The 25,216-nt window shown below is 41.4% G+C and overlaps 2 protein-coding genes across 2 annotated transcripts; one reads left to right on the top strand and one right to left on the bottom strand.

Moving 5' to 3' along the window:
• Positions 1-1,488: 1,488 nt before the first annotated feature.
• Positions 1,489-24,874, top strand: LOC118920922 (olfactory receptor 7D4-like). Its single transcript, XM_036902494.2, has 2 exons — positions 1,489-2,606; positions 24,360-24,874. The coding sequence occupies exons 1-2, from the start codon at positions 1,627-1,629 to the stop codon at positions 24,487-24,489; spliced, it is 1,110 nt and encodes a 369-aa protein (XP_036758389.2). The 5' UTR covers positions 1,489-1,626; the 3' UTR covers positions 24,490-24,874.
• LOC118920731 (olfactory receptor 7D4-like) lies at positions 18,825-19,776 on the bottom strand. Its single transcript, XM_036902038.2, has one exon. The coding sequence runs from the start codon at positions 19,753-19,755 to the stop codon at positions 18,835-18,837; it is 921 nt and encodes a 306-aa protein (XP_036757933.2). The 5' UTR covers positions 19,756-19,776; the 3' UTR covers positions 18,825-18,834.
• Positions 24,875-25,216: the final 342 nt, after the last annotated feature.

Below are 25,216 nucleotides of genomic sequence, written 5' to 3'. Positions count from 1 at the left end.
ATTGACGCTTTTGGTGTCAGTCTTTATTGTACATCTAACGTGCACGTTCTGAACACACACTACATACCAGGCAGCACATAACTCCCTGGAAAAAGAATGGTGAGCAAAAACAGACTCAACCTCTGACCCACAAGTAAGAACTGAATCGCCCACAGGGGAGGCACATCAAGGGACAGCCCGGGAGGCACAACCAGGGAGGCTGCCGCAGGGTCCCTACCAGCCCAACACTCTGCTCCCATCATGCTGGCGCCTTCGGTCCCTTCCATCACCAAGCTCACCAACCCACAGGGCAGCTGCAAGTTCTGTGTCCCAAATACTTGCCCTTTATTTCCTCTGACCAACAATTTCCCATCCTACCCCTCGCATCACAAATATTCTTCTTTTACTGAGGAAGTCAAAATACTTCTTTTCTACCCACGCTCTTCAGACCAAATTAGTCCTCAGTGATATTGTCCTCTTTAATTAATTGCATTCTGTGAACATTAACAACGCAGGGCTTCTCCCATAATGGACAGTGTAAATATTTTCTTCTTAGACTTGCCTTTTAATTTTTCAAGGATAGTTTGATTGAACAGAAGCTTTGAATATTTTAATTAAATTGATCAGTCATTTAAAAAAATAATTAACTCCCCTGAATTTTAATACTAACATCCCCACATGAGAGTAGGTAGACATAAACACACCCTTTCCCTCTTCTTGGAAGAACCCACCTGGCAGGTGGTACCGGGAGGGAGCTGTAGGGACCTTCACTCACTAGATGTGCTGCATGGTAGTCAAAAGAGGTAACACACCTGCTGTGTTTATAATGATCAGAATCCCCCCTTAGATGGCTGTCCCAGCTTCAAGGAAATATTGATAAATAATAACTGTACAATTCAGGTTTATTGTGATGTATCTCACACTTAGGAAATATACACTGAATACCACAGGAAACACAATAGAAAAATTTCATGCATAACATCATTCAATTCAGTCTTACAATGTAGGAAATACTTACTCCTCCCATTGTAGAGGTATCGTTTCTGCACCAAAGTGGGAATAAATAACTTGGTCGATGTCACACAGAAGGTACATTGCTGGCCCTAAATTCTATCCAAGAAGTCTGACTCAAGATCCCATTTTCTAAATGACAACACTGAATTGTACTTGGAAAGAGCTGTATATCAATAACAATTTTCATAAATGGAATAAATTAACAATAACATAACAATAGTTATTTGTTATTATTTTTGAATCCTCACAAAGTAGGTGATAGCACACACTGTTTATGAATAAAAAATTAAGGCACTTGAGAGCTAGCTGTCATGTCACATCTGCAGGAAGCATCCAGTCATGGAATAAAGGGAGTTTGAGAATCAACTTCTCAGTAAGTGTAAGAGAGTTGTTTAAATGAAGGAAGTATGGAGATTATCAAAGGACAGACATTAAATGCCTCCAGTTATTTTGGAAGGATCATAACACAGACAAAATTGGATTCATCGATAGCTTCAAATACAATTACAACCAGTGAGATAAAATGCAATTTCGGCTATATTTTTAAAAGGCTAAATACTTACCTTCAAAATGAAAACAGGCTACCATTTGACTGAGTGAATTACTGGCTCTTGGTCCAATAGAGGGTGGAGGATGTCCATGTGCAGGTGGTGTCCTAGGCTGATGGCTGCCGAGGTGCCCACGGGGTGTTCACCGAATGTTGTTTTTCCCTCCTTTCCCAGCCGACACCCCACCTCCATGGAAGCAGGAAACAGCACAGAAGTACCCCGGTTCCTTCTCCTGGGCCTCGCAGAGGATCCGGAACTGCAGCCTGCCCTCTTTGGCCTCTTCCTGTCCATGTACCTGGTCACCGTCCTGGGGAACCTGCTCATCATCCTGGCCGTCGGCTCCGACCCCCACCTACACACCCCCATGTACTTCTTCCTGTCGCACCTGTCCTTTGTGGACATCTGCTTCACCTCCACTACCGTCCCCAAGACGCTGGTGAACATCCAGACACAGAGCAAAGACATCTCCTATGTAGGCTGCCTCACGCAGGTGTATTTCTTTATGGTTTTTGCTGGTCTAGACGACTTCCTCCTGACCGTGATGGCCTATGACCGGTACGTGGCCATCTGCCACCCCCTGCACTACACGGCCGTCATGAACCCCCGGCTCTGTGGGCTCCTGGTCCTTGCGTGTTGGTTCACCGTTTTCTGGGTCTCCCTGCTTCATACTCTACTGATGCTGCGGCTGACCTTCTGTGCAGGCACTGAGATCCCGCACTTCTTCTGTGAGCTGGGGCAGGTTCTCACGGCGGCCTGCTCTGACGCCCTCATCAATGACATCGCCTTGTATGTGGCCACGGCTCTGCTGGGTGTGTTTCCTCTCACCGGAGTCCTGTTCTCTTACTCTCAGATCATCTCCTCCATAGCGAGGATGGCCTCCACTGAGGGCAGGTGTAAAGCATTTTCCACCTGTGGGTCTCACCTGTCTGTGGTCTCCTTGTTCTATGGGACAGGCCTGGGCGTCTACCTCAGCACTGCTGTGACCCATTCTCCCCAGAGGAGCTTGATCGCCTCAGTGATGTACACGGTGGTCACCCCCATGCTGAACCCCTTCATCTACAGCATGCGGAACAGGGACGTGAAGGGGGCCCTGCGAAGGCTTCTCAACGGAACAGCCTCTTGTCAGGATGGGTCACTGGCCTCAACTTAGCAGACACTTTGTGCCCCAGAGGCACAACCACAAATTTCAATATCCTGGTTCTTTACCTCCCTAATTTATGCCCCTCATTACTTCCATTTCCACTGCTCCTATAACTGCCTTTGTTCTTGTATTATCTTCTCAACAACACCGTAATTGTTGACTCTTCGCCCTCCTTGCAGCCCCTAAAGCTCTAGCCCTGGTCAGCTTTCTGACAGCCATTCCTGAGACTTCCAGCGTTAGGGGTGAAGCACTTCTCTCAAGTGCTGACATGGTTTCCCCGTAAGTTATCCTCACATGTTCATATTCTTCACCTTAGTTTGGTTGTGTGTTGGTTTTTTTCCTGGAAGAAATGGAATGAAAATTACACAATCAGCATAACTAAGGTGCATATCAAGAATGCTCCTCTTTACAATGTTTAACTTTATGTATTTCTGACCATATTTCTTTGCGATGCATTCTCTCATTCACCTCATTTTTCAGAGAAAGGGATTGAATTGGGATGGACTTTAACCCTGAAACCTGATATCCTCATAACTTTGGTGTCCTAGTTTTCATGAAAACAGTGATTTGATTTTCAGCTTGAAGGGTCGGATCTAGATTTGAAAGCATTTGTCCAGGTGAGTCAGAGGAACATGTTGCAGAGGATAATGCTGAGATACCACTTCCCCTTTGCCTTCTTTCTGTCCTCCTTCCTTCCTTCCCTCTCTTCTTTCCTGGTTTTTGGACATTTATTTCCCATCATTGACGATTTACCATGTTCCCCTACGTCCTATAAATGTATATATGAACACAATAGAGTGAGACTTGTTCTCTCACATGGTTTGTGTTTGGAGGAGGGTGCTCTCTGGAGATGCCACCAGGAATGGTAGGTACACACTTATGGAATGTATTCAGAATCTAGTTCATTTTTTAAAAGATTTTTTATTTGATTGAGTCTGCAGTGAAGGGTGGAGAAGGAGATGTCAGCATTTCTGCCACATTCCACGGGATCCTTTTTCTGTCTGCATTGCATACCAGCGTGACTGACAGTGGTCAGCACCAGATGGGACCTGCTTTTTTTTCTCCCCCCAATTTTTTTTTGTGGCTTGATGGCTTGTTTTCTTTTCATTACCAAATAATATTCCAGTTTGTAGACATACCAGTTTGTTTGCCAATTCACCTTTGAAGGACATTAGGATTGCTTCTGGTTTTTGGCAGCTTTGAATAAAGCTACTACAAATATTTGTTTATGGGTTTTTCTATGGACATAATTTTTGAGTCATTTGGATCACTGCTGTACTAACACATGGTACGGCAATGTTAGGCCTTATAAGGAACTGCCAAACCCTTATAGAAGTGTGTGTGCCGTTTTGGATTCCCACCAGCAATGAGATTCCTGTTGCTCCACATCCTTACCAGCATTTGATAGTCTGATTTTTACATTTTACCCATTCTAATAGAAGTGCATCTCTCTCTGTTTTTAAAATTTGTATCTCCCTGATAGAAATGGTGTTCATCTTTCCATATGCTTATTTACCATCTGACTATCATCTTTGGTGGGGTGTCTACCCATATTTATCCCATTTTTAAATTGGGTTCTTCATTTTCTGAGTTTTTAGTAACCCCTGGATGTAAGATTTTGTCAACCATTTTTTTCCTTTTTCTGCATCTGTTGATATGATCATAAGATTTTTCTTCTTTAGTCTGTTGATCTGATGGATTATGTCAATTAGTTTCTGAATGTTGAACCAGCCTTGCACGTCTGGAATGAATAAATTAAACAAATACTTTTTTTTTAGCTTAGCTTATTTGTTCAGTGCTCACACCTTCGGTCTCACTGGTCCAGTGAGGGGCAGGTCCGGGCAGGGCACACAGTGACACAGTGAGTGCACCATTTTCACTGGTATATGGTTCTTTTTATACATGGATTTGATTTGCGAAACTTTTTCTTGAGGATTTTTACATCTACTTTCATGAGAGATAGTGGTCTGTAGTTTTTCTCTTTTTGTCTGGTTTTGATACTAGGGCAATGCTGGCGTCATAATGTGAGTGAGGCAGTGTTTGCTCTGCTTCTGTTTTCAGGCAGGGATTGCAGAGAATTGGTGTTTCATCCTTACATGTTTGGTAGAATTTCCCAGTGAAACTATCCTGCCCTGGTGCTTTCTTTTTGGAATGTCATCGACTCAATTTCTTTAATGATAATGACTTACTCAGATTATCGGTCTCTTCTTGTGTGAGTTTTGGCAGATTGGATCTTTTAGAGAATTGTCCATTTCATCTAAATTATGAAGTTTGTACCATACTGTGTTACTCATAATATTCCCTAATTATCCTTTTAATGTGGGGGCTCAGAAGCAATGTTCCCCATTTCATTTCTGATATTAGGGATCTGTGTCTTCCCTCATTTTTTCATGGGAGAGCTGGCTAGAGGTTTATCTATTTTATTGATTTTTATGCAGAAACAGTTTTTGGATTTGTTGATTTTCTCTGTTCTGTTTTCATTTAATTGATTTCTGCTCTAATTTTTATTATTTTTTCTTCTGCTTGCTTTTAGTTTATATTACTCTTCCTTTCTCCTTTCTAGTTTCCTAAACTGGAAGCTTTAGGTGATTTAGTTCTCTTCTAATATATACATTTGGTGATACATCTTTCCACTTAGCTGATCCCATAAATTTTGTGATAAGTTTTATTTTTCTTTTCACTTCTTCACAACACTTTAGAAATGCATTCCTTAATCTGGGACCTACTTTTCTAAATGCATGATTGGCAGGGGCTGGAAAAAGTGAAAAATGGGGACTGTTTAAAACAGATCCATTTCAATTGAGAAAAATGAAATGTTTTGGAAATGGTGGTGGTGATGGCTCCACAATAATGGGAATGTACTTAATACCAAGTGAGTAGAACTGTACACCTAAACAAGTTTAACATCATAGAATTTACTATGTATATTTAAGTACAATAAAATGATGAAGCAGCAGAAAATGATGCAATAAAATTGAGTTTTTCCTTCAGAACTTTGTCCTTTGGGCAGGACTATGGGGAGAAAGGAGGTACAAACACAGCTCAGGGGGCAAGGTGGGAGGTGGGATGCTGATCAAAAGCTTTTCTACTTGATTCTTGCTCCTAGAAACTTTACAGTGATTATCCCATATTGATAAGCCCTCACATTCATAAAATAGGCTATTTCCTCCATTCAATAAAACCCATCTTTAGCTCTTTTATTTTTCCTTATTTATATTGGACACCTTGCTAAACTCTACTGACTTGGATTTTTAATGTAATGAAATTTTCTGCATATTTTTTTTCTTCTTCAAATCAGAACATGCTTTAATTTTTATGATAGCACCATACAGTCCAGGTCTTCCAACACTGTTATGGAATAGGACTGATAGCACGCATTGCTCACTTACTCAGGAATGGTTTGAAACTTTCTCAAGTTTATCTTGTTACTGTGGGTTTCAGTGAGTGGCTGTAGTGGAGTCAATAAAGATCTTTTACAATCCTCATTTACTTACAACTTTTATCAAAAATTGTTCCTGTGCATTTTCACGTATATTTTATGCATCTATTCAAATAACTTTTGATATGTCAATATTTCATACATCTTTGTGGATCTTAACATACTAGACATATCCTACACATTAAATTCTTAATGCTCATAATTGACGTAGGCACTATCAGAAGTTTCTCTTTTGTTTCTCGAAAGAGCCTTATTGCATTTAATCTGCATACCATACAATTTGCACATTTAAATCTATACTATTCAATGTGGATTAGTATATTCATGGACTTGTATAAATCATCACAATTTTATAACCTGTTCATTACCTCAAATGGAGCCTATGGCTCCCAAACCCATTTGCTTCTCATATCTAGGAAAGAGCAAATCTACTGTCTCTGTATAGACATTCCATATAAGCAAAATGGAATTTGAATTTTCAAGACATTTCATATAAGCAAAATCCAACAATCTTTTATCAATGGATTCTTTCCACTTAGAAGTTCTCAATTTCTATGCTGAATGTCACATATCATCTTGTCTTTTGGAGAATTTTCACATAAATATACCACTTTTTCAGTCACTGAACAACAAAAGCTGGGACAAAATAAACTTAAGTTATCTTGTGCCACACTTATTGATGACACTACCACTAGGAATCCAAGCAGGAGAATGAGGCCATTCCAAAGTAGTGACCTGAAATGCTACCAGGTCTCAGACTCGGGCAACTGGGGACTAATTCTGGTAGGACCCATAGGTCTTATTTCAGACAACAAGGATACCATCTAAGGCCAATCTATGACCCCTCTAACACACACCAAAGGTTGAGACTGATCTGATCACTGGCATCATTGCCAATAATTAGAGGGTAACCAATGGGCTAAAATATACATACCCAAAGGTATCCACATGACATACTCCACACATACAAGTCTGTAACACAAAAGTGCACAGATAATTCCTGAACACGATTTATTGTGAACTTGACTTGGATTATCATTAGTTTGATTAAGCCTCACGAAAGTGTCATCAAGCAGCTTCAGGACTGATGGGCATACCTGACATAATCCAAGCCTGCCTGAGCATCAGAACTTTGTGAACTTGCACCACTGGAGATGAAATGAAGTTGTGCTGATGTGTCTGCACCTAGATTTCACACTCAGGGACTGCCAGTAGATTATCAAGCATAGTAGATTGTCAGGAACAGCTATATTCACACAAGTCTGTTCTTACGGCAATAGATGGAATGAAAAATACAGAAGCAGTCATATAACCAGCAACAGGTGTTGCTTGACCCTGACAAATATAACTGTTTTGCCAGGCTGTGATGTTGGGTTGATGGGTGAAATAAACATTCATATTATTCTCTCCCTCATCACGCATGCTTTGAGGTTAAAAGTACAAGGTAATTTTTAAAAATTTAGAGATGAATATCCCACACTTTGGTACACCTCACTGTAAATGAATTCAGTGAGTGCTGTACACATTGAAGTGGTCAATGTCTTCAAAATGTATGCCCACATCAATCCAACAAGAGAACACAGGTGGTTAGAGGAGAATTAAGTGTGAATCCTGTTGATCCACTTTTGGCCAGGTAGTAAGCTCCAAAGTGTAGCCACTAGACTGGTCTGGCCTGGCTAACTGGGAAAAGACACATTATCGATCAGGAAATTCAGGACAGAATGACAAATATTCCAAATATATCTACAGAGCCACCCAGAATGCTACGCCTGTCTCAGAAAATTCTATCATTGCCCATATTTCCTAAATTTGGTTTCTCTTAACTAAGAATCATGCCATGTTTGAGGATGAAGAACAATCAAATAGAAAATAAAGATGGCTCTGTCACACAACCTACATTCATAAACATTTTTTTCACAGTGAGATGACAAGCAAACCGTAAAGGTAACTACAAGTATTGATTTGCCACATATTACATCAACGGAGTTCTGTACAATAGATATACACATTTATGCAATTTATTTCACTAATGAAATATAAAGGGCTTCCCATATTTCTGAATACTACGGCTTCCCTGTGAGCTAACACTCTGAGCTGTGAGACTGATGGATTTCCCACATTTCTTACATTTATAGACCATCTCTCCAGTGCAGTCCTTGCAGGTTTCAAAGTGAATGAGTACTACTTAGGTTTTTGCCACATTCCTTACATTGCCAGGACTTCTCTCCAGGGTGCTTTTTCACCACACTGAAAGGAGCTTGGAGTATTGAAGGCTTTCTCACACTCTTAACATTTAAGAGTTTCCCTACGGGGTCAGATTTTCATGTATCTAAAATGAATTGGTATAACTGAAGGCTTTCACACACTGTGTACAGTCTGGATTACTCTCTGTGAGTTTTTACATGTCCTGAAAGGCCTGAGCCCTGAGTGAAAGCTTTCCTACATCCCTCATATTTATATGGTTTCTCTCCAGTATGAATTCCTATATCTTTACTTAGTATTGAGGAAAAGTGAAGGCTTTCCCACAGTGCTTACATTTACAGGGTTTCTCTCCAGTGTGAATTCTTGTATGTTGTTTTACGCTTGAGGAAACAGTAAAAGATTTTTCACATACTGTACACTCATATGGTTTCTCACCACTGTGAATTAGTTTATGTTTAGTAAAGTTTAAGTGCCAGTTGAAGGCTTTCCCACATTCATTGCATTTATAGGGTTTTCCTTCAGTGTGCTTTTGCATGTGAATGTTAAGGGGGAAGGAATACATAAAGCCTTTTCCACATTTCTTACATCTAAAGGTTTTCCACATTCCTTACATCCAAAAGGCCTCTCTCCAGTGTGATTAATTATGTGAGTACTAAAATGAGAAGAACTGGAGGCTTTCTCGCATTCAGTGAGTGCTGTACACAGTAAAGTGGTCAATATCTTCAAAATGTATGCCCACATCTATCCAACAAGAGAACACAGGTGGTTAGAGGAGGATTAAGTGTGAATCCTGTTGATCCACTTTTGGCTAGGTAGTAACCTGCAAAGTGTAGCCACTAGACTGGTCTGGCCTGGCTATCTGGGAAAAGACACATCATACCTCAGGAAGTTCATTACAGTTTCTCCCTAATATGAATTCTTACATGTTAAATTAGGCTTAAAGAAACAGTGAAGGTTTTTCCACCTTCCTTACATTCACATTGTTTCTCTCCAGTATGGATTCACATGTGAACTTTCAGGTGTGAAGAATATCAGAAAATCTACCCACATTCCTTACATTTGTTACATTTTTTAGCAGTGTGAGCTTGTACGTACAAAGCAAGTCTTGTGGAGTAGACAGAAGCTCTCCCACATTCCTCTTGCTCACAGAGTTCTTCTCCAGGGTGAGTTCTCATTTGCTACTGACAGTAAAACTCATTATCAAAGGCATTCCCCCCACCAGTGCTTTCAAAGTGTTTCTCTTGAGTGCGTGTTTCCCAGCATACAATATTTGGAGTCAGAATGACAAATTTTCCCTACTGATTTAAAGCAAAAAGATTCTTTCCAATACAGGTTTTCTTCTTCAAAGAAAGGAATTTTTCTCCACACATATCCTTATAAGTGTTCTCACCATTTTGAGTGCTCCTCGGTGTCTTAAGGCATGATGGTTCACAGAAGTCTTTATTGCATTGCTCATAGCCATAGAGTTCCCATCAATTGTAGCTTCTTGCCTGTTGATGAATGGATGAATGATTCAAATTTCTCAAACTCATGAATTGATCCCACCCATTGTAAAATAAAAACATCATTATGATAATTATAATTTTTACCATTTCCATTACATTCATACATTTCCTGCCCTGTTGCTTTCCTTCAAGCTGAGTGATGGAATCCTTTGGCCAGAATGATATGCTATCTACTGTAATCTTAAAAGAATTTCTGCAGGGCGCCAAGATGGCGGCCTGAGTAGAGCAGCAGAAATCCCCTCCCAAAACCAAATGTATTTTTGAAAATACAACGAAGACAAGTCTTCCTAATAGAGAGACCAGAAGACACAGGACAACATCCAGACCACATCCACACTTGCGAGAACCCAGTGCCTCACGAAGGGGGTAAGATACAAGCCCCGGCACGGCGGGACCCAAGCGCCGCACACCCCAGCTCCGGGTGGGAGAAGAGGAGTCAGAGCTCCCGGGTGGGAGAAGAGGGAGGGAGAGGGAGCCCAGGACTGCTAAATAGCCAGCCCCAGCCATCTGCACCAGAGTGTAGACACAGTGCATGCGTGGGGTCCTGGATACTAGGGAAACATGACAGTAATAACTGTGAGCAGGTTCCCGCAGCCAGCACACTGGGAACAAAGAAAAGCGAGTGCTTTTTGGAAGTCTTAAAGGGACAGGGACCCCACCGCTGGACGGAAGCATCCTGGGTGACTTAGTCGAGCAGCAGGGAATCTGGGAACTCTGGGCACTCTAACGCCCTGGGCAGCAGGGAGCATGGAGGCCGCTCACGGAGATAAATAGCCTCCTGGCCATTCCCCTCCAACGCAGCTCCACTATATCAGAGCAGCAGCTCGAGGCAGGCCACACCCACAGCAACAGCAGAGATAAACTCCATAGAGGCCGGGCAAGAATCAGAAGCCCTGTCTGTGTGCAGCTGCCCAGCAAAAGCCACTAGAGGTCGCTGTTCTCCCAGAAGAGGAAGACCACAAACGAACAGGAAGGGAACTTCATCGCCGTCACTCATGCCAGCTCTGCAAACTATCTCTATCGCCATGAAAAGGCAAACTTTCAGGCACACCAAGATAACAGAGACAACACCTGAAAAGGAGACAGACTAACAAGTCTTCCTGAAAAAGAATTCAAAATAAAAACCATAAACATGCTGACGGAGATGCAGAGAAATATACATCCGGAGGGAGATTACAGACATCTGGATGCAGATTACAGACATCTGGAAGGAGATTACAGAAGTGAAGCAAACTCTGGAAGGATTTATAAGCACAATTGATAAGATGCAAGTGGCCATTGATGGAATAGAAACCAAGAGAACAGGAACACATAGATTATGACACAGAGAGAGATCAAAGGATCTCCAGGAATGAAACAATATTAAGAGAACTGTGTGACAAATCCAAAAGGATCAATATCCGTATTATACGGGTACCAGAAAAAGAAGAGAGAGAAAAAGGGATATGAAGTGTCTTTGAAGAAATAATTGCTGAAAACTTCCCCAAACTGGGGGAGGAAATAATCGAACAGACCACGGAAATACAGAGAACTTCCAACAGAAAGGACCCAAGGAGGACAAAACCAAGACACATAATAATTAAAATGGCAAAGATCAGGGACAAGGAAAGAGTTTTAAAGGCAGGTAGAGAGAAAAAGGTCACCGTTAAAGGAAAATCCATCAGGCTATCATAAGACTACTCCACAGAAACCTTACAGGCCAGAAGAGAATGGCATGATATATTTAATGCAATTAAACAGAAGGGCCTTGAACCAAGGATACTGTATCCAGCACGACTATCATTTAAATATGATGGAGGGATTAAACAATTCCCAGACAAGCAAAAGTTGAGGGAATTTGCCTCCGACAAACCACCTCGACAGGGCATCTTACAGGGACTGCACTAGATGGGAGAACTCCTAAAAAGAGCACTGAACAAAACACCCAACATATGAAGAATGGAGGAGAAGGAATAAGAAGGGAGAGAAGAAAAGAATCTCCAGAGAGTGTATGTAACAGCTCAATAAGCAAACTAAGTTAGGCAGTAAGATACTAAAGTGGCAAACCTTGAACCTTTTGTAACCACGAATTTAAAGACTGCAATGGCAAAAAGTACACATCTTTCAATAGTCACCCTAAATGTAAATGGACTGAATGCACCAATCAAAAGACACAGAGTAATAGAATGGATAAAAAAGCAAGACCCATCTATATGCTGCTTACAAGAAACTCACCTCAAACCCAAAGATATGCACAGACTAAAAGACAAGGGTTGGAAAAAGATATATCAGGCAAACAACAGAGAGAAGAAAACAGGGGTTGCAGTACTAATATCAGACAAATTAGACTTCAAAACAAAGAAAGTAACAAGAGATAAAGAAGGACACGACATAATGATAAAGGGCTCAGTCCAACAAGAGGATATAACCATTCTAAATAAATATGCACCCAACACGGGAGCACCAGCGTATGTGAAACAAATACTAACAGAACTAAAGGGAGAAATAGACTGCAATGCATTCATTCTAGGAGACTTCAATACACCACAGACCCCAAAGGATAGATCCACCAGGCAGAAAATAAGTATGGACACGGAGGCACTGAACAACACACTAGAACAGATGGACCTAATAGACATCTATACAACTCTGCATCCAAAAGCAACAGGATATACATTCTTCTCAAGTGCACATGGAACATTCTCCAGAATAGACCACATACTAGTCCACAAAAAGAAAGAGCCTCAGTAAATTCCAAAAGATTGAAATTCTACCAACCAACTTTTCAGACCACAAAGGTATAAAACTAGAAATAAATTCTAAAAGAAAACAGAAAGGCTCACAAACACATGGAGGCTTAACAACATGCTCCTAAATAATCAATGGATCAACGAACAAATTAAAATAGAGATCAAGGAATATATGGAAACAAATGACAACAACAAACACAAAACCCCAACTTCTGTGGGACGCAGCAAAAGCAGTCTTAAGAGGAAAGTATATAGCGATCCAGGCACACTTGAAGAAGGAAGAACAATCCCAAATGAATAGTCTAACATCACAATTATCAAAACTGGAAAAAGAAGAACAAATGAGGCCTACAGTCGGCAGAATGAGGGACATAATAAAGATCAGAGAAGAAATAAACAAAATTGATAAGAATAAAACAATAGCAAAAATCAATGAAACCAAGAGATGGTTCTTCAAGAAAATAAACAAAATAGATAAGTCTCTAGCCAAACTTATTAAGAGAAAAAGAGAATAAACATAAATCAACAGAATCACAAATGAGAAAGGAAAAATCACGACAGACTCCACAGAAATACAAAGAATTATTAAAGACTACTATGAAAACCTATATGCCAACAAGCTGGAAAACCTAGAAGAAATGGACAACTTCCTAGAAAAATACAACCTTCCAAGACTGACCAAGGAAGAAACACAAAAGTTAAACAAACCAATTACGAGCAAAGAAATTGAAATAGTAATCAAAAAACTACAAAAGAACAAAACCCCTGTGCCAGACAGATTTACCTCAGAATATTATCATAAATACAGAGAAGACATAATATCCATCCTCCTTAAAGTTTTCCAAAAAATAGAAGAGGAGGGAATACTACCATACTATTTCTATGAAGCCAACATCACCCTAATACCAAAACCAGACAAAGACCCCACCAAAAAAGAAAATTACAGACCAATATACCTGATGAATGTAGATGCAAAAATACTCAATAAAATATTAGCAAACCAAATTCAAAAATATTTCAAAAGGATCATACACCATGACCAAGTGGGATTCATCCCAGTGATGCAAGGATGGTACAACACTTGAAAATCCATCAACATCATCCACCACATCAACAAAAAGAAAGACAAAACCACATGATCATCTCCATAGATGCTGAAAAAGCATTTGACAAAATTCAACATCCATTCATGATAAAAACTCTCAGCAAAATTGGTATAGAGGGCAAGTACCTCAACATAATAAAAGCCGTATATGATAAACCCACAGCCAATGAGAAGCTGAAAGCTTTTCCTCTGAGATCAGGAACAAGACAGGGATGACCACTCTCCCCACTGTTATTTAACATAGTACTGGAGGTCCTAGCCACAGCAATCAGACAAAACAAAGAAATACAAGGAATCCAGATTGGTAAAGAAGAAGTTAAACTTTCACTATTTGCAGATGACATGATATTGTACATAAAAAACTCTAGCGACTCCACTCCAAAACGACTAGAACTGATATCGGAATACAGCAAAGTTGCAGGATACAAAATTAACACAGAGAAATCTGTCGCTTTCCTATACACTAACAATGAAGCAATAGAAAGAAATCAGGAAAACAACTCCATTCACAATTGCATCAAATAGAATAAAATACCTAGGAATAAACCTAACCAAAGAAGTGAAAGACCTATACCCTGAAAACTACAAGACACTCTTAAGAGAAATTAAAGGGGACACTAACAAATGGAAACTCATCCCATGCTCTTGGCTAGGAAGAATTCATATCATCAAAATGGCCATCCTGCCCAAAGTAATATACAGATTCAAGGCAATCCCTATCAAATTACCAGCAACATTCTTCAACGAACTGGACAAAATCATTCAAAAATTCATATGGAAACACCAAAGACCCCGAATAGCCAAAGCAATCCTGAGAAAGAAGAATAAAGTGGGGGGGATCTCACTCCCCAACGTCAAGCTCTACTACAAAGCTACAGTAATGAAGACAATTTGGTACTAGCTCAAGAACACAGCCACAGACCAGTGGAACAGATTAGAGACTCCAGACATTAAACCAAACATATATGGTCAATTAATATTTGATAAAGGAGCCATGGACATATAAAGAGGAAATGACAGTCTCTTCAACAGATGATGCTGGCAAAACTGGACAGCTACATGTAAGAGAATGAAACTAGACCATTGTCTAACCCCATACACAAAAGTAAATTCGAAATGGATCAAAGACCTGAATGTAAGTCATGAAACCATAAAACTCTTAGAAAAAAACATAGGCAAAAATCTCTTAGGCATAAACATAAGTGACCTCTTCTTGAACGTATCTCCCTGGGCAAGGAAAACAAAAGCAAAAATGAACAAGTGGGACTATATTAAGCTGAAAAGCTTCTGTACAGCAAAATACACCATCAATTGAACAAAAAGGTACCCTACAGTGTGGGAGAATATATTTGTAAGTGACAGATCCAATAAAGGCTTGACATCCAAAATATATAAAGAGCTCACCCACCTCAACAAACAAAAAACAAATAATCCAATTTAAAAATCGGCAGAGGAATTGAACAGACAGTTCTCCAAAAAGGAACTTAAGATGGTCAAGAGACAAATGAAAAGATGCTACACATCACTAGTTATCAAAGAAATGCAAATTAAAACCACAATGAGATATCACCTCACACCAGTAAGGATGGCTACAATCCAAAAGACAAACAACAACAAATGTTGGCGAGGTTGTGGAGAAAGGGGAACCCTCCTACACTGCTGGTGGGAATGTAAGTTAGTTCAACCATTGTGGAAAGCAGTATGGAGGTTCCTCAAAATGCTCAAAATAGACTTACCATTTGACCCAGGAATTCCACTCCTAGGAATGTACCCTAAGAATGCAGCACTCCAGTTCCAAAAAGACAGATGCACCCGTATGTTTATCGCAGCACTATTTACAATAGCCAAGAATTGGAAGCAACCTAAGCGTCCATCAGTAGATGAATGGATAAAGAAGATGTATTACATATACAAAATGAAATATTACTCAACCATAAGAAAACAAATCCTACCATTTGCAGCAACATGGATGGAGCTAGAGGGTATTATGCTCAGTGAAATAAGCCAAGCGGAGAAAGAGAAATACCAAATTATTTCACTCATCTGTGGAGTATAAGAAGAAAGGAAAAACTGAAGAAACAAAACAGCAGCAGAATCACAGAACTCAAGAATGGACTAACAGGTACCAAAGGGAAAGGGACTGGGAAGGATGGGTGGGTAGGTTGGGATAAGGTGAAGGGGGGAGAAGAAAGGGGATATTATGATTAGCATGCATAATGTGGGGGGTGGGAGAAAGGGGAGGGCTGTGCAACACAGAGGACAAGTAGTGATTCTACAACATTTTGCTATGCTGATGGACAGTGTCTGTAATGGGGTTTGTGGGGGGCACTTGGTATAGGGGAGAGCCTAGTAAACATAATATTCTTCATGTAATTATAGATTAATGATAACAAAAAAAAGAGAAATAAATGGGAGATTACTCCCTGATAGGATAAAACTCACGACAAATCAACGATTAATGCATGCTTTACATAACCTTACTTTTGATCTTTTAAAGGGTGTCAGATGATCAGCTATCGAAGTACATTTTTCTGATAATATTCCTTTCTCTTCAAAAAAAAAAGCAGTTCCTGTGTGGTGATCTCCAATACGTTCTTCACAATGGTATAAAGGGAATATCAAAGTGTGGGCAAAGGGTTTGTTTGTGTTTATACAGAGGATCAAAGCCTAATTTGGCTACCCAGAAAACGAATTGACATACGATATGAAGAAGAACTTCCAACATCAACATTCTCTGGAAGAGTCATACCAGAAGATGATCATCAAAAAATTTCAACAAAGATCCTGGCACTGTTGCAGTTGTAGCTGCATTCATCCCACTGGTTCCTGGACTTGCCATTGGAATGAAGAAGGAGATATCTAAGTTGGTCTGTGCATACAGTAAAACAACAAATTTGACTGAATCTATACTGTCGGAACTCAACCAGGAATTAGGAGAAGTGCAAGTTGCAGCGCTCCAATATCGTGCCACTATACACTATCTACTGTTAAAAGAACATATGGGATGTGAACAGTTCCCAGGAATGTGTTGTTTTAATTTGTCTGATTTTTCTCAAACTATTCAAATTCAGTTAGACAATATCCACCATATCATTGATAAGTTTTCACCAATGCCTAGGGTGTCTAAATGGTTTTCTTGGTTTCACTGGAGATGGCTGGTAATTGTAGGTCTGCTTTGGTTATGTCACTGTATTCCCATTATGTTAATGTGTGTACACAATTTAATTAGTAGTTTAAAACCTATACATGCTTATGTTACTCTGCAATAAGATATGTCAAAGAAATAATCAATCTTCCCATGTTTTCTTCCATCTGCTACTTCTATAGCTTTTCTTCTTCCTTCCTAATTACAACCCTTTAGTAGAATTCCTGCCTCATATCTAACTTTCCGAGTATCATAATTCTTCCAAGTGGTAAAGATACCTCAAGACAAATGCTGGGCATAGAAGCCACAGGGCATAAATCTGCAAAGTAAAAAGCTAACCTTTTCAAACAATATTGCTTCTCTCTCACTTACCAACTTTACATTTCCCTGTATGGCCCCGGTAGATAACTGGTTAGCCAGAGACGGGTAAGATTCCTCAAGGGAGGAACAACCTAAGACAGGCACAGTCACAGGGGGGCCATCAGGTGAGAAATTGGGGATCATCAGAGGTGAGGCTTAGAACCTCACCCCCCCCCCTGTTTTGAGAGAAATCTTCTGCATCTGTGGATGTTTTGTTGCCATTGTCTAGCTTGGATTAATATTTAGTCTATAGGCACACACCTGATCATCTACATTTGCCCTCTTACAACACTAAACTATGTTTTCTACCTTTATCTTGCATCTACCTACCACTTCAGCATTTTATTAAAAATAATAAGAATAATAATAATAAGGGAGAAATGTGGGATTCACATATAAATCAAGTATAAAAATCAAACTAATAATCATATCTGACCTGATTGTTTATAGTTCATGATGCATGACCAAAACCAAAAGTTTCTGTGCTATGACTGCCCTTGCACTGTTCACCATGTAAGAACTTATTCACTATGTAAGAACTTGTTCACCATGTAAGAACTTGTTTGTTATGCTTTAGCAGATTGGAGACTGTTGAGAATTAGGCTTGGGGTTGATTAATGATTGTGCATTGAGTCCCCTATACAGAATTTTATTGTTCTTAACAACCATCTTATCAATAAATACGACAGATGTCGTCTCAGAAAAATAAATAAATAAATAATATTGAAAAAAATGAACTAGATTCTGAGTACATTCCGTAAGTGTGTAGCTACCATTCCTGGTGACATCTCCAGAGAGCACCCTCCTCAAAACATAAACCATGTGAGAGAACAAGTCTCACTCTATTGTGTTCATATATACATTTATAGGACGTAGGGGAACATGGTAAATCGTCAATGATGGGAAATAAATGTCCAAAAACCAGGAAAGAAGAGAGGGAAGGAAGGAAGGAGGACAGAAAGAAGGCAAAGGGGAAGTGGTATCTCAGCATTATCCTCTGCAACATGTTCCTCTGACTCACCTGGACAAATGCTTTCAAATCTAGATCCGACCCTTCAAGCTGAAAATCAAATCACTGTTTTCATGAAAACTAGGACACCAAAGTTATGAGGATATCAGGTTTCAGGGTTAAAGTCCATCCCAATTCAATCCCTTTCTCTGAAAAATGAGGTGAATGAGAGAATGCATCGCAAAGAAATATAGTCAGGAATACATGAAGTTAAACATTGTAAACAGGAGCATTCTTGATATGCACCTTAGTTATGCTGATTGTGTAATTTTCATTCCATTTTTTCCAGGAAAAAACCAATACAAAACCAAACTAAGGTGAAGAATATGAACATGTGAGGATAACTTATGGGGAAACCATGTCAGCACTTGAGAGAAGTGCTTCACCCCTAACGCTGGAAGTCTCAGGAATGGCTGTCAGAAAGCTGACCGGGGCTAGAGCTTTAGGGGCTGCAAGGAGGGCGAAGAGTAAACAATTATGGAGTTGTTGAGAAGGTAATACAAGAACAAAGGCAGTTATAGGAGCACTGGAAATGGAAGTAATGAGGTGCATAAATTAGGGAGGTAAAGAAAAAGGATATTGAAATTTGTGGTTGTGCCTCTGGGGCCCAAACTTTCTGCTAAGTTGATGCCAGTGACCCATCCTGACAAGAGGCTGTTTAGCTGAGGAGCCTTCCCAGGGCCCCCTTCACGTCCCTGTTCCGCAGGCTGTAGATGAAGGGGTTCAGCATGGGGGTGACCACCGTGTACATCACTGAGGCAGTCGAGCTCCACTGGGGAGAATGGGTCACAGCAGCGCTGAGGGAGACCCCCAGGCTTGTGCCATAGAACAAGGAGACCACAGACAGGTGAGACCCACAGGTGGAAAATGCTTTACACCTGCCCTCAGTGGAGGCCATCCTCGCTATGGAGGAGATGATCTGAGAGTAAGAGAACAGGACTCCGGTGAGAGGAAACACACCCAGCAGAGCCGTGGCCACATACAAGGCGATGTCATTGATGAGGGCGTCAGAGCAGGCCGCCGTGAGAACCTGCCCCAGCTCACAGAAGAAGTGCGGGATCTCAGTGCCTGCACAGAAGGTCAGCCGCAGCATCAGTAGAGTATGAAGCAGGGAGACCCAGGAAACAGTGAACCAACACGCAAGGACCAGGAGCCTACAGAGCCGGGGGTTCATGACGGCCGTGTAGTGCAGGGGGTGGCAGATGGCCACGTACCGGTCATAGGCCATCACGGTCAGGAGGAAGTCGTCTAGACCAGCAAAAACCATAAAGAAATACACCTGCGTGAGGCAGCCTACATAGGAGATGTCTTTGCTCTGTGTCTGGATGTTCACCAGCGTCTTGGGGACGGTAGTGGAGGTGAAGCAGATGTCCACAAAGGACAGGTGCGACAGGAAGAAGTACATGGGGGTGTGTAGGTGGGGGTCGGAGCCGACGGCCAGGATGATGAGCAGGTTCCCCAGGACGGTGACCAGGTACATGGACAGGAAGAGGCCAAAGAGGGCAGGCTGCAGTTCCGGATCCTCTGCGAGGCCCAGGAGAAGGAACCGGGGTACTTCTGTGCTGTTTCCTGCTTCCATGGAGGTGGGGTGTCGGCTGGGAAAGGAGGGAAAAACAACATTCGGTGAACACCCCGTGGGCACCTCGGCAGCCATCAGCCTAGGACACCACCTGCACATGGACATCCTCCACCCTCTATTGGACCAAGAGCCAGTAATTCACTCAGTCAAATGGTAGCCTGTTTTCATTTTGAAGGTAAGTATTTAGCCTTTTAAAAATATAGCCGAAATTGCATTTTATCTCACTGGTTGTAATTGTATTTGAAGCTATCGATGAATCCAATTTTGTCTGTGTTATGATCCTTCCAAAATAACTGGAGGCATTTAATGTCTGTCCTTTGATAATCTCCATACTTCCTTCATTTAAACAACTCTCTTATGCTTACTGAGAAGTTGATTCTCAAACTCCCTTTATTCCATTACTGGATACTTCCTGCAGATGTGACATCACAGCTAGCTCTCAAGTGCCTTAATTTTTTATTCATAAACAGTGTGTGCTATCACCTACTTCGTGAGGATTCAAAAATAATAACAAATAGCTATTGTTATGTTATTGTTAATTTATTCCATTTATGAGAATTGCTTTTGATTTACAGCTCTTCCCAAGAACAGTTCAGAGCTGTCATTTAGAAAATGGGATCTTGAGTTAGACTTCTTGGATAGAATTTAGGGCCAGCAATGTACCTTCTGTGTGACATCGACCAAGTTATTTATTCCCACTTAGGTGCAGAATCGATACCTCTACAATGGGAGGAGTAAGTATTCCCTACATTGTAAGACTGAACTGAATGAGGTGATGCATGAAATTTTTCTATTGTTCCTGTGGCATTCAGTGTATATTTCATAAGTGTGAGATACATCACAATAAACCTGAATTGTACAGTTATTATTTATCAATATTTCCTTGAAGCTGGGGCAGCCATCAAAGGGGGGATTCTGATCATTATAAACACAGCAGGTGTGTTACCTCTTTTGACTACCATGCAGCACGTCTAGTGAGTGAAGGTCCCTACAGCTCCCTCCCAGTACTTCCTGCCAGGTGGGTTCTTCCAAGAAGAGGGAAAGGGTGTGTTTATGTTTACCTACTCTCATGTGGGGATGTTAGTATTAAAATTCAGGGGAGTTAATTATTTTTTTTAACGACTGATCAATTTAATTAAAATATTCAAAGCTTCTGTTGAATCAAACTGTCCTTGAAAATTAAAAAGCTAGTCTAAGAAGAAAATATTTACAATGTCCATTATGGGAGAAGCCCTGTGTTGTTAATCTCCACAGAATGCAATTAATTAAAGAGGACAATATCACTGAGGACTAATTCGGTCTGAAGAGCGTGGGTAGAAAAGAAATATTTAGACTTCTTCAGTAAAAGAGGAATACCTGTGCTGTGAGGGGCAGGATAGGAAATTGTTCGTCAGGGGAAATAAAGGGCAAGCATTCAGGGCACAGAACTTGCAGCTGCCCTGTGGGTCGGTGAGTTCGGTGATGGAAGAGACCCGAGGGGCTCGCACAACGAGAGCAGAGTGTTGGACTGGCAGGGACCCTTGCGGGAGCCTCCCTGGTTGTGCCTCCCGGGCTGTCCCTTGATGTGCCTCCCCTGTGGGCGATTCAGTTCTTACTTGTGGGTCAGAGGTTGAGTCTGTTTTTGCTCACCATTCTTTTTCTAGGGACTTATGTGCTGCCTGGCATGTAGAGTGTGTTCAGAACGTGAACTTTAGATGTACAATAAAGACTGACACCAAAAGCATCAATGAACTTTAACACAGAAAAGCAGTCTTCAAGCTCCTCATCTACCTGAATGTAGACAGAAAGTAGAATAGTCAAATTAAATAAGATGCATCTATATCTATTTTAAAAGAATCATAATGAACAAAATGACCAGTATTATAGGCACGGGCAGCATGTTCACTTCTAGAATGTTTGCTCACTTAATTCATTACAAAACAAGTCACTGAAAGAAATCATAACCATAATCAAAATAGAAAATGCTTCTGAGAAAATGTAACATCTGTTACTTGCTTAGTGGCCAGGACCGAGCCTCTCACTGAATGAGGAAATAAGGACAACCTCCAAACCCAGCAAAGAATGGTTGTCTTAAAACAGTAGACAACAGGATATTCTACATTAACACTAAATATTTGTGTCAAGCTCATGAAGAGCCCAATGCTATCTATCCAACTTCAATCCTGCCATATGCCCTTGGGTATTTAAAGAGATTGGTAAAATGAGGAAGGGAAATTAGCTTGAGTAGGAAACGTCAGACATACAGTATTTGTAGATAATATTGTGGACATTAATGTGAAACAGCAACTGTACAGAAGTATTAGTATGAATCAGTAAGTCGAATCTGCAGGAAGAACAGCAAAAACAAAATAATTTATTAGACAAATCAAATCGCATTAGGAATAAAAGAGACAATACCTGGTGCATCATAGATCTCCAGTGAGTAGTCAGTGAGCAAAATATTGGCCACAGGAAATCTAAGACCAGCCTAAAAAGGTGGGAAAGAGTGGGAAGAGGTGGAGACTCTCCAGAAGTATCGCTCTTGTAAGAGAGGATATAGATCCCATAAGGAGAGAGAAGGAAAAGAACGAGGGCTGGAGAAGAATTTTTTCTTAAACAAAAGTACCTTCAGAGAACAGGGACTTCACCTTTGTGTACTAAATGAGCATGGGGCTGTCCCAGTCGCAGTTTTTCGGAAGGAAATCCACGAACCCACGTTCTCTCCCCTTCTCCGTCTCACTCCACCTGCCCTCATGGGGCCCCCGCTGAAGGTCAGCCCCAGAGCTTTCTGCACCTGCAGGCTGTCCTGGGGAAGGCCTTGTGCTTGGCACCTCGGTTGGCATCAGAGAATTATATGTCAGGGACAGCGGGGACAAGTCATTAGTGTCTCCGCGGTTGAATTCTCAGAGCCCCTCATTACACAAATCGTCGCACTGCCTTTGCGCCCTGCAGACAGTTCAGCTCCACTGAGGTTCAAGCTTGTTTGAACGGGGAAGTTTCAGCCGATGTAGTGTCTGTGTAGGCGCACACACACACACACACACACACACACACACACACACACACACAGAGTACCCTGTTTTCCCTACTTTTCACAGTATAGGGAGGCTTTCTCGGGAATGACTGGGCGGGACTGGTAATACAACCTCCTGGTGCCGGGGTGCACCAGGTCTCACCTGCCTTTCATGTTTTCCTCTCCCATTTCTCCCCATCTGCCATCCCTCGAATAATGACCTCAGGCATAGGAGGCAGGAGCGCCTTTTCGCGGTCGCGGAGACTGGCCCAGAGGCCAGCGTGGGCTCCCCCTCTGTGGGAACAGAGCCCGGGGGTTGCGTCCACAACGCCCCCCCCCCGAGGTCAGGCTGCCTGGGGAACTCCTCCCTGCAGGTCTGCAGGCGCCCTCCTGCCTAGCGGTCCTGACGCTGTGGCCCGAGTTGGGGAAAGATAATAATTATCACCCCTGAATTTTAATACAAACATCCCTACATGAGAGTAGGTACACAGAAACACATTCCCACACACGCTTTGTATTTTACTTAAATGCTTGTGTTTTTTCCTTCCTGTTGTCTATGTAGTCCACATGCTCTGCCCTCTTCTTAGAAGAATCCACCTGGCACGTGGTCCTGGGAGGGAGCTGTAGAGACCTTCACTGACCTGAAGTGCTGCATGGCAGTCAAAAGAGGTAACAGACTGCTGTGTCTATAGTGATCAGAATCCCCCCATTGATGGCTGCCCCAGCTTCAAGGAAATATTGATGAATAATAGCCATATAATTCAGGTTTATTGTGATGTTAAGAACCAAAGCTCATGTTTACCACGTGTCCACTGTATGTCACAGGAACTACAGTAGAAAAGGTACGTGCATCACCTCATTCAAATGCGGTCTTTCAATGTGGGGAATATTTACTTTTCCCATTGTAGATGTGATGTTTCTGCAGCTAAGAGGGATTCAATAACTTGGTCAAGGTCACACAGAGAGTAAGTTGATAGAACAGAATTCTACCCAGGAAATTTGACTCAAGGTCCCATTTTCTAATTTGGGGGAGGTGTATATCAGGAACAGTTTTCATAAATGCAATAAATTAGTTATAATAATTATAATAATAGCTATCATTTAGTGGCATCCTAATGCCTACAAAGGTATTTGAAAGCTGATAAAGTAGTAGGTGGAGTAGTCACCACCTGTTCAGAAAAAAGGGCATGTGAGAGAGAGCTGTCATGTCACAGCAATAGCAATCATCATGATTCAAGGTGGTTTGAGAATCCACTTCTTAATCACTCTCATAGAGCTGTTTAAATGAAGGAAGCATAGAGATTATCAAAGAACAGACATTGGATGCCTTCAATCATTTTAGAAGCATCGTATCATAGAAGTCAGGTTATGTCCATAGCTTCAAACACAATTACAACCAGTGTGTAGAAGATAAAAAGATTTCTGCTAAATTTTGAAGAGTATAAATGCCTTTAAAGTGAAAACAGCCTCCCTTTTGACTGAGTGACTGGCATTTGAAGGACGAACAGAGGGTGAAGGATGTTCGTGTACATACAGGTGGTATCCAGGTGCTGACTAGCTGAGCTGGGCTGTTCACTGTGGTCACTCCAGTGCTTAACCCCTTCATCTACAGCCTGAGGAACAAGGACGTGAAGGGGGCCCTGGGAGGGCTCCTCGGCCAGGCAGCCTCTGGTCAGCGCTGGGTCACTGGCCTCAGAACTCAGCAGACACTTTGGGCCCCAGAGGCAAATGTACAGCTGTAGATATCCGGGTTCTTCTCCTCCCTAAGAGACATGTTACCTCTTCCATTTCCAGGGCACCTATGCTTCCTCTTAGGTGTTTTTGTATTATCTTCAGCAGCTCCCTCTGTGAATGGTCCTGTTCTTCCCTGTTTGTCACCTGTGAAGTTCTATCCTTCCTCAGCTTTTTACAGACCTTTTGGAACCCCGCAACATAAAACGTCAAGCACCTTCATCAAGTGTTGACATGGTTTTCCCCCAGGTCACCCTCTCCAATGTTTATATTAGCCACCTTAATTTGGTTGTTTTTCCCTGGGAAAAAAAATGGTATAAAGATTATGCAATAGGAGGGGTAAGGGAGGGGAAAAAGAAAGGAGCATTACGATTAGCATGTATAGTGTTGTGGCGGGGGTACAGGGAGGGTTGTACAACGCAGAGAAGACAGGTGGTGATTATACAGCATCTTGCTACGCTGGACAGTGACTGTAGTGGGGTGGGGGGGGGGACTTGGTGAGGGGGGTAGCCTGGTAAACATAGTGTTCTTCATGTAATTGTAGATTAATGATAGCAAAAATAAAATGATTTTTTTTAAAAAGCTAAGGGAAAAAAAATTATGCAATAGTCATCACCAAAGAGTTTGTCCTATCAAGGTGTTTCTTGTCCTATGTGTGTAATTTTACGTAATTTTGAAAATATGTCTGAGATACTTTATTAACCCCATTCGTGAAGGAGATTGAGGCTGGAGAGGAGA

Source organism: Manis pentadactyla, chromosome 12 (genome assembly GCF_030020395.1).
Source record: "Manis pentadactyla isolate mManPen7 chromosome 12, mManPen7.hap1, whole genome shotgun sequence".
NCBI lineage: Eukaryota > Metazoa > Chordata > Mammalia > Pholidota > Manidae > Manis > Manis pentadactyla.
The sequence above is the reverse complement of the archived record's forward strand: the minus strand, read 5'-3'. Positions and strand labels throughout refer to the sequence as shown.

Excerpts from the sequence above, each read along its gene's own strand:
- LOC118920922 (XM_036902494.2), top strand. The coding sequence starts at position 1,627 with ATGTCCATGTGCAGGTGGTGTCCTAGGCTGATGGCTGCCGAGGTGCCC. Across the intron at positions 2,607-24,359 it reads AACCCCTTCATCTACAGCAT|CCTGAGGAACAAGGACGTGA; the intron begins GCGGAACAGGGA and ends CTTCATCTACAG.
- LOC118920731 (XM_036902038.2), bottom strand. The coding sequence starts at position 19,755 with ATGGAAGCAGGAAACAGCACAGAAGTACCCCGGTTCCTTCTCCTGGGC.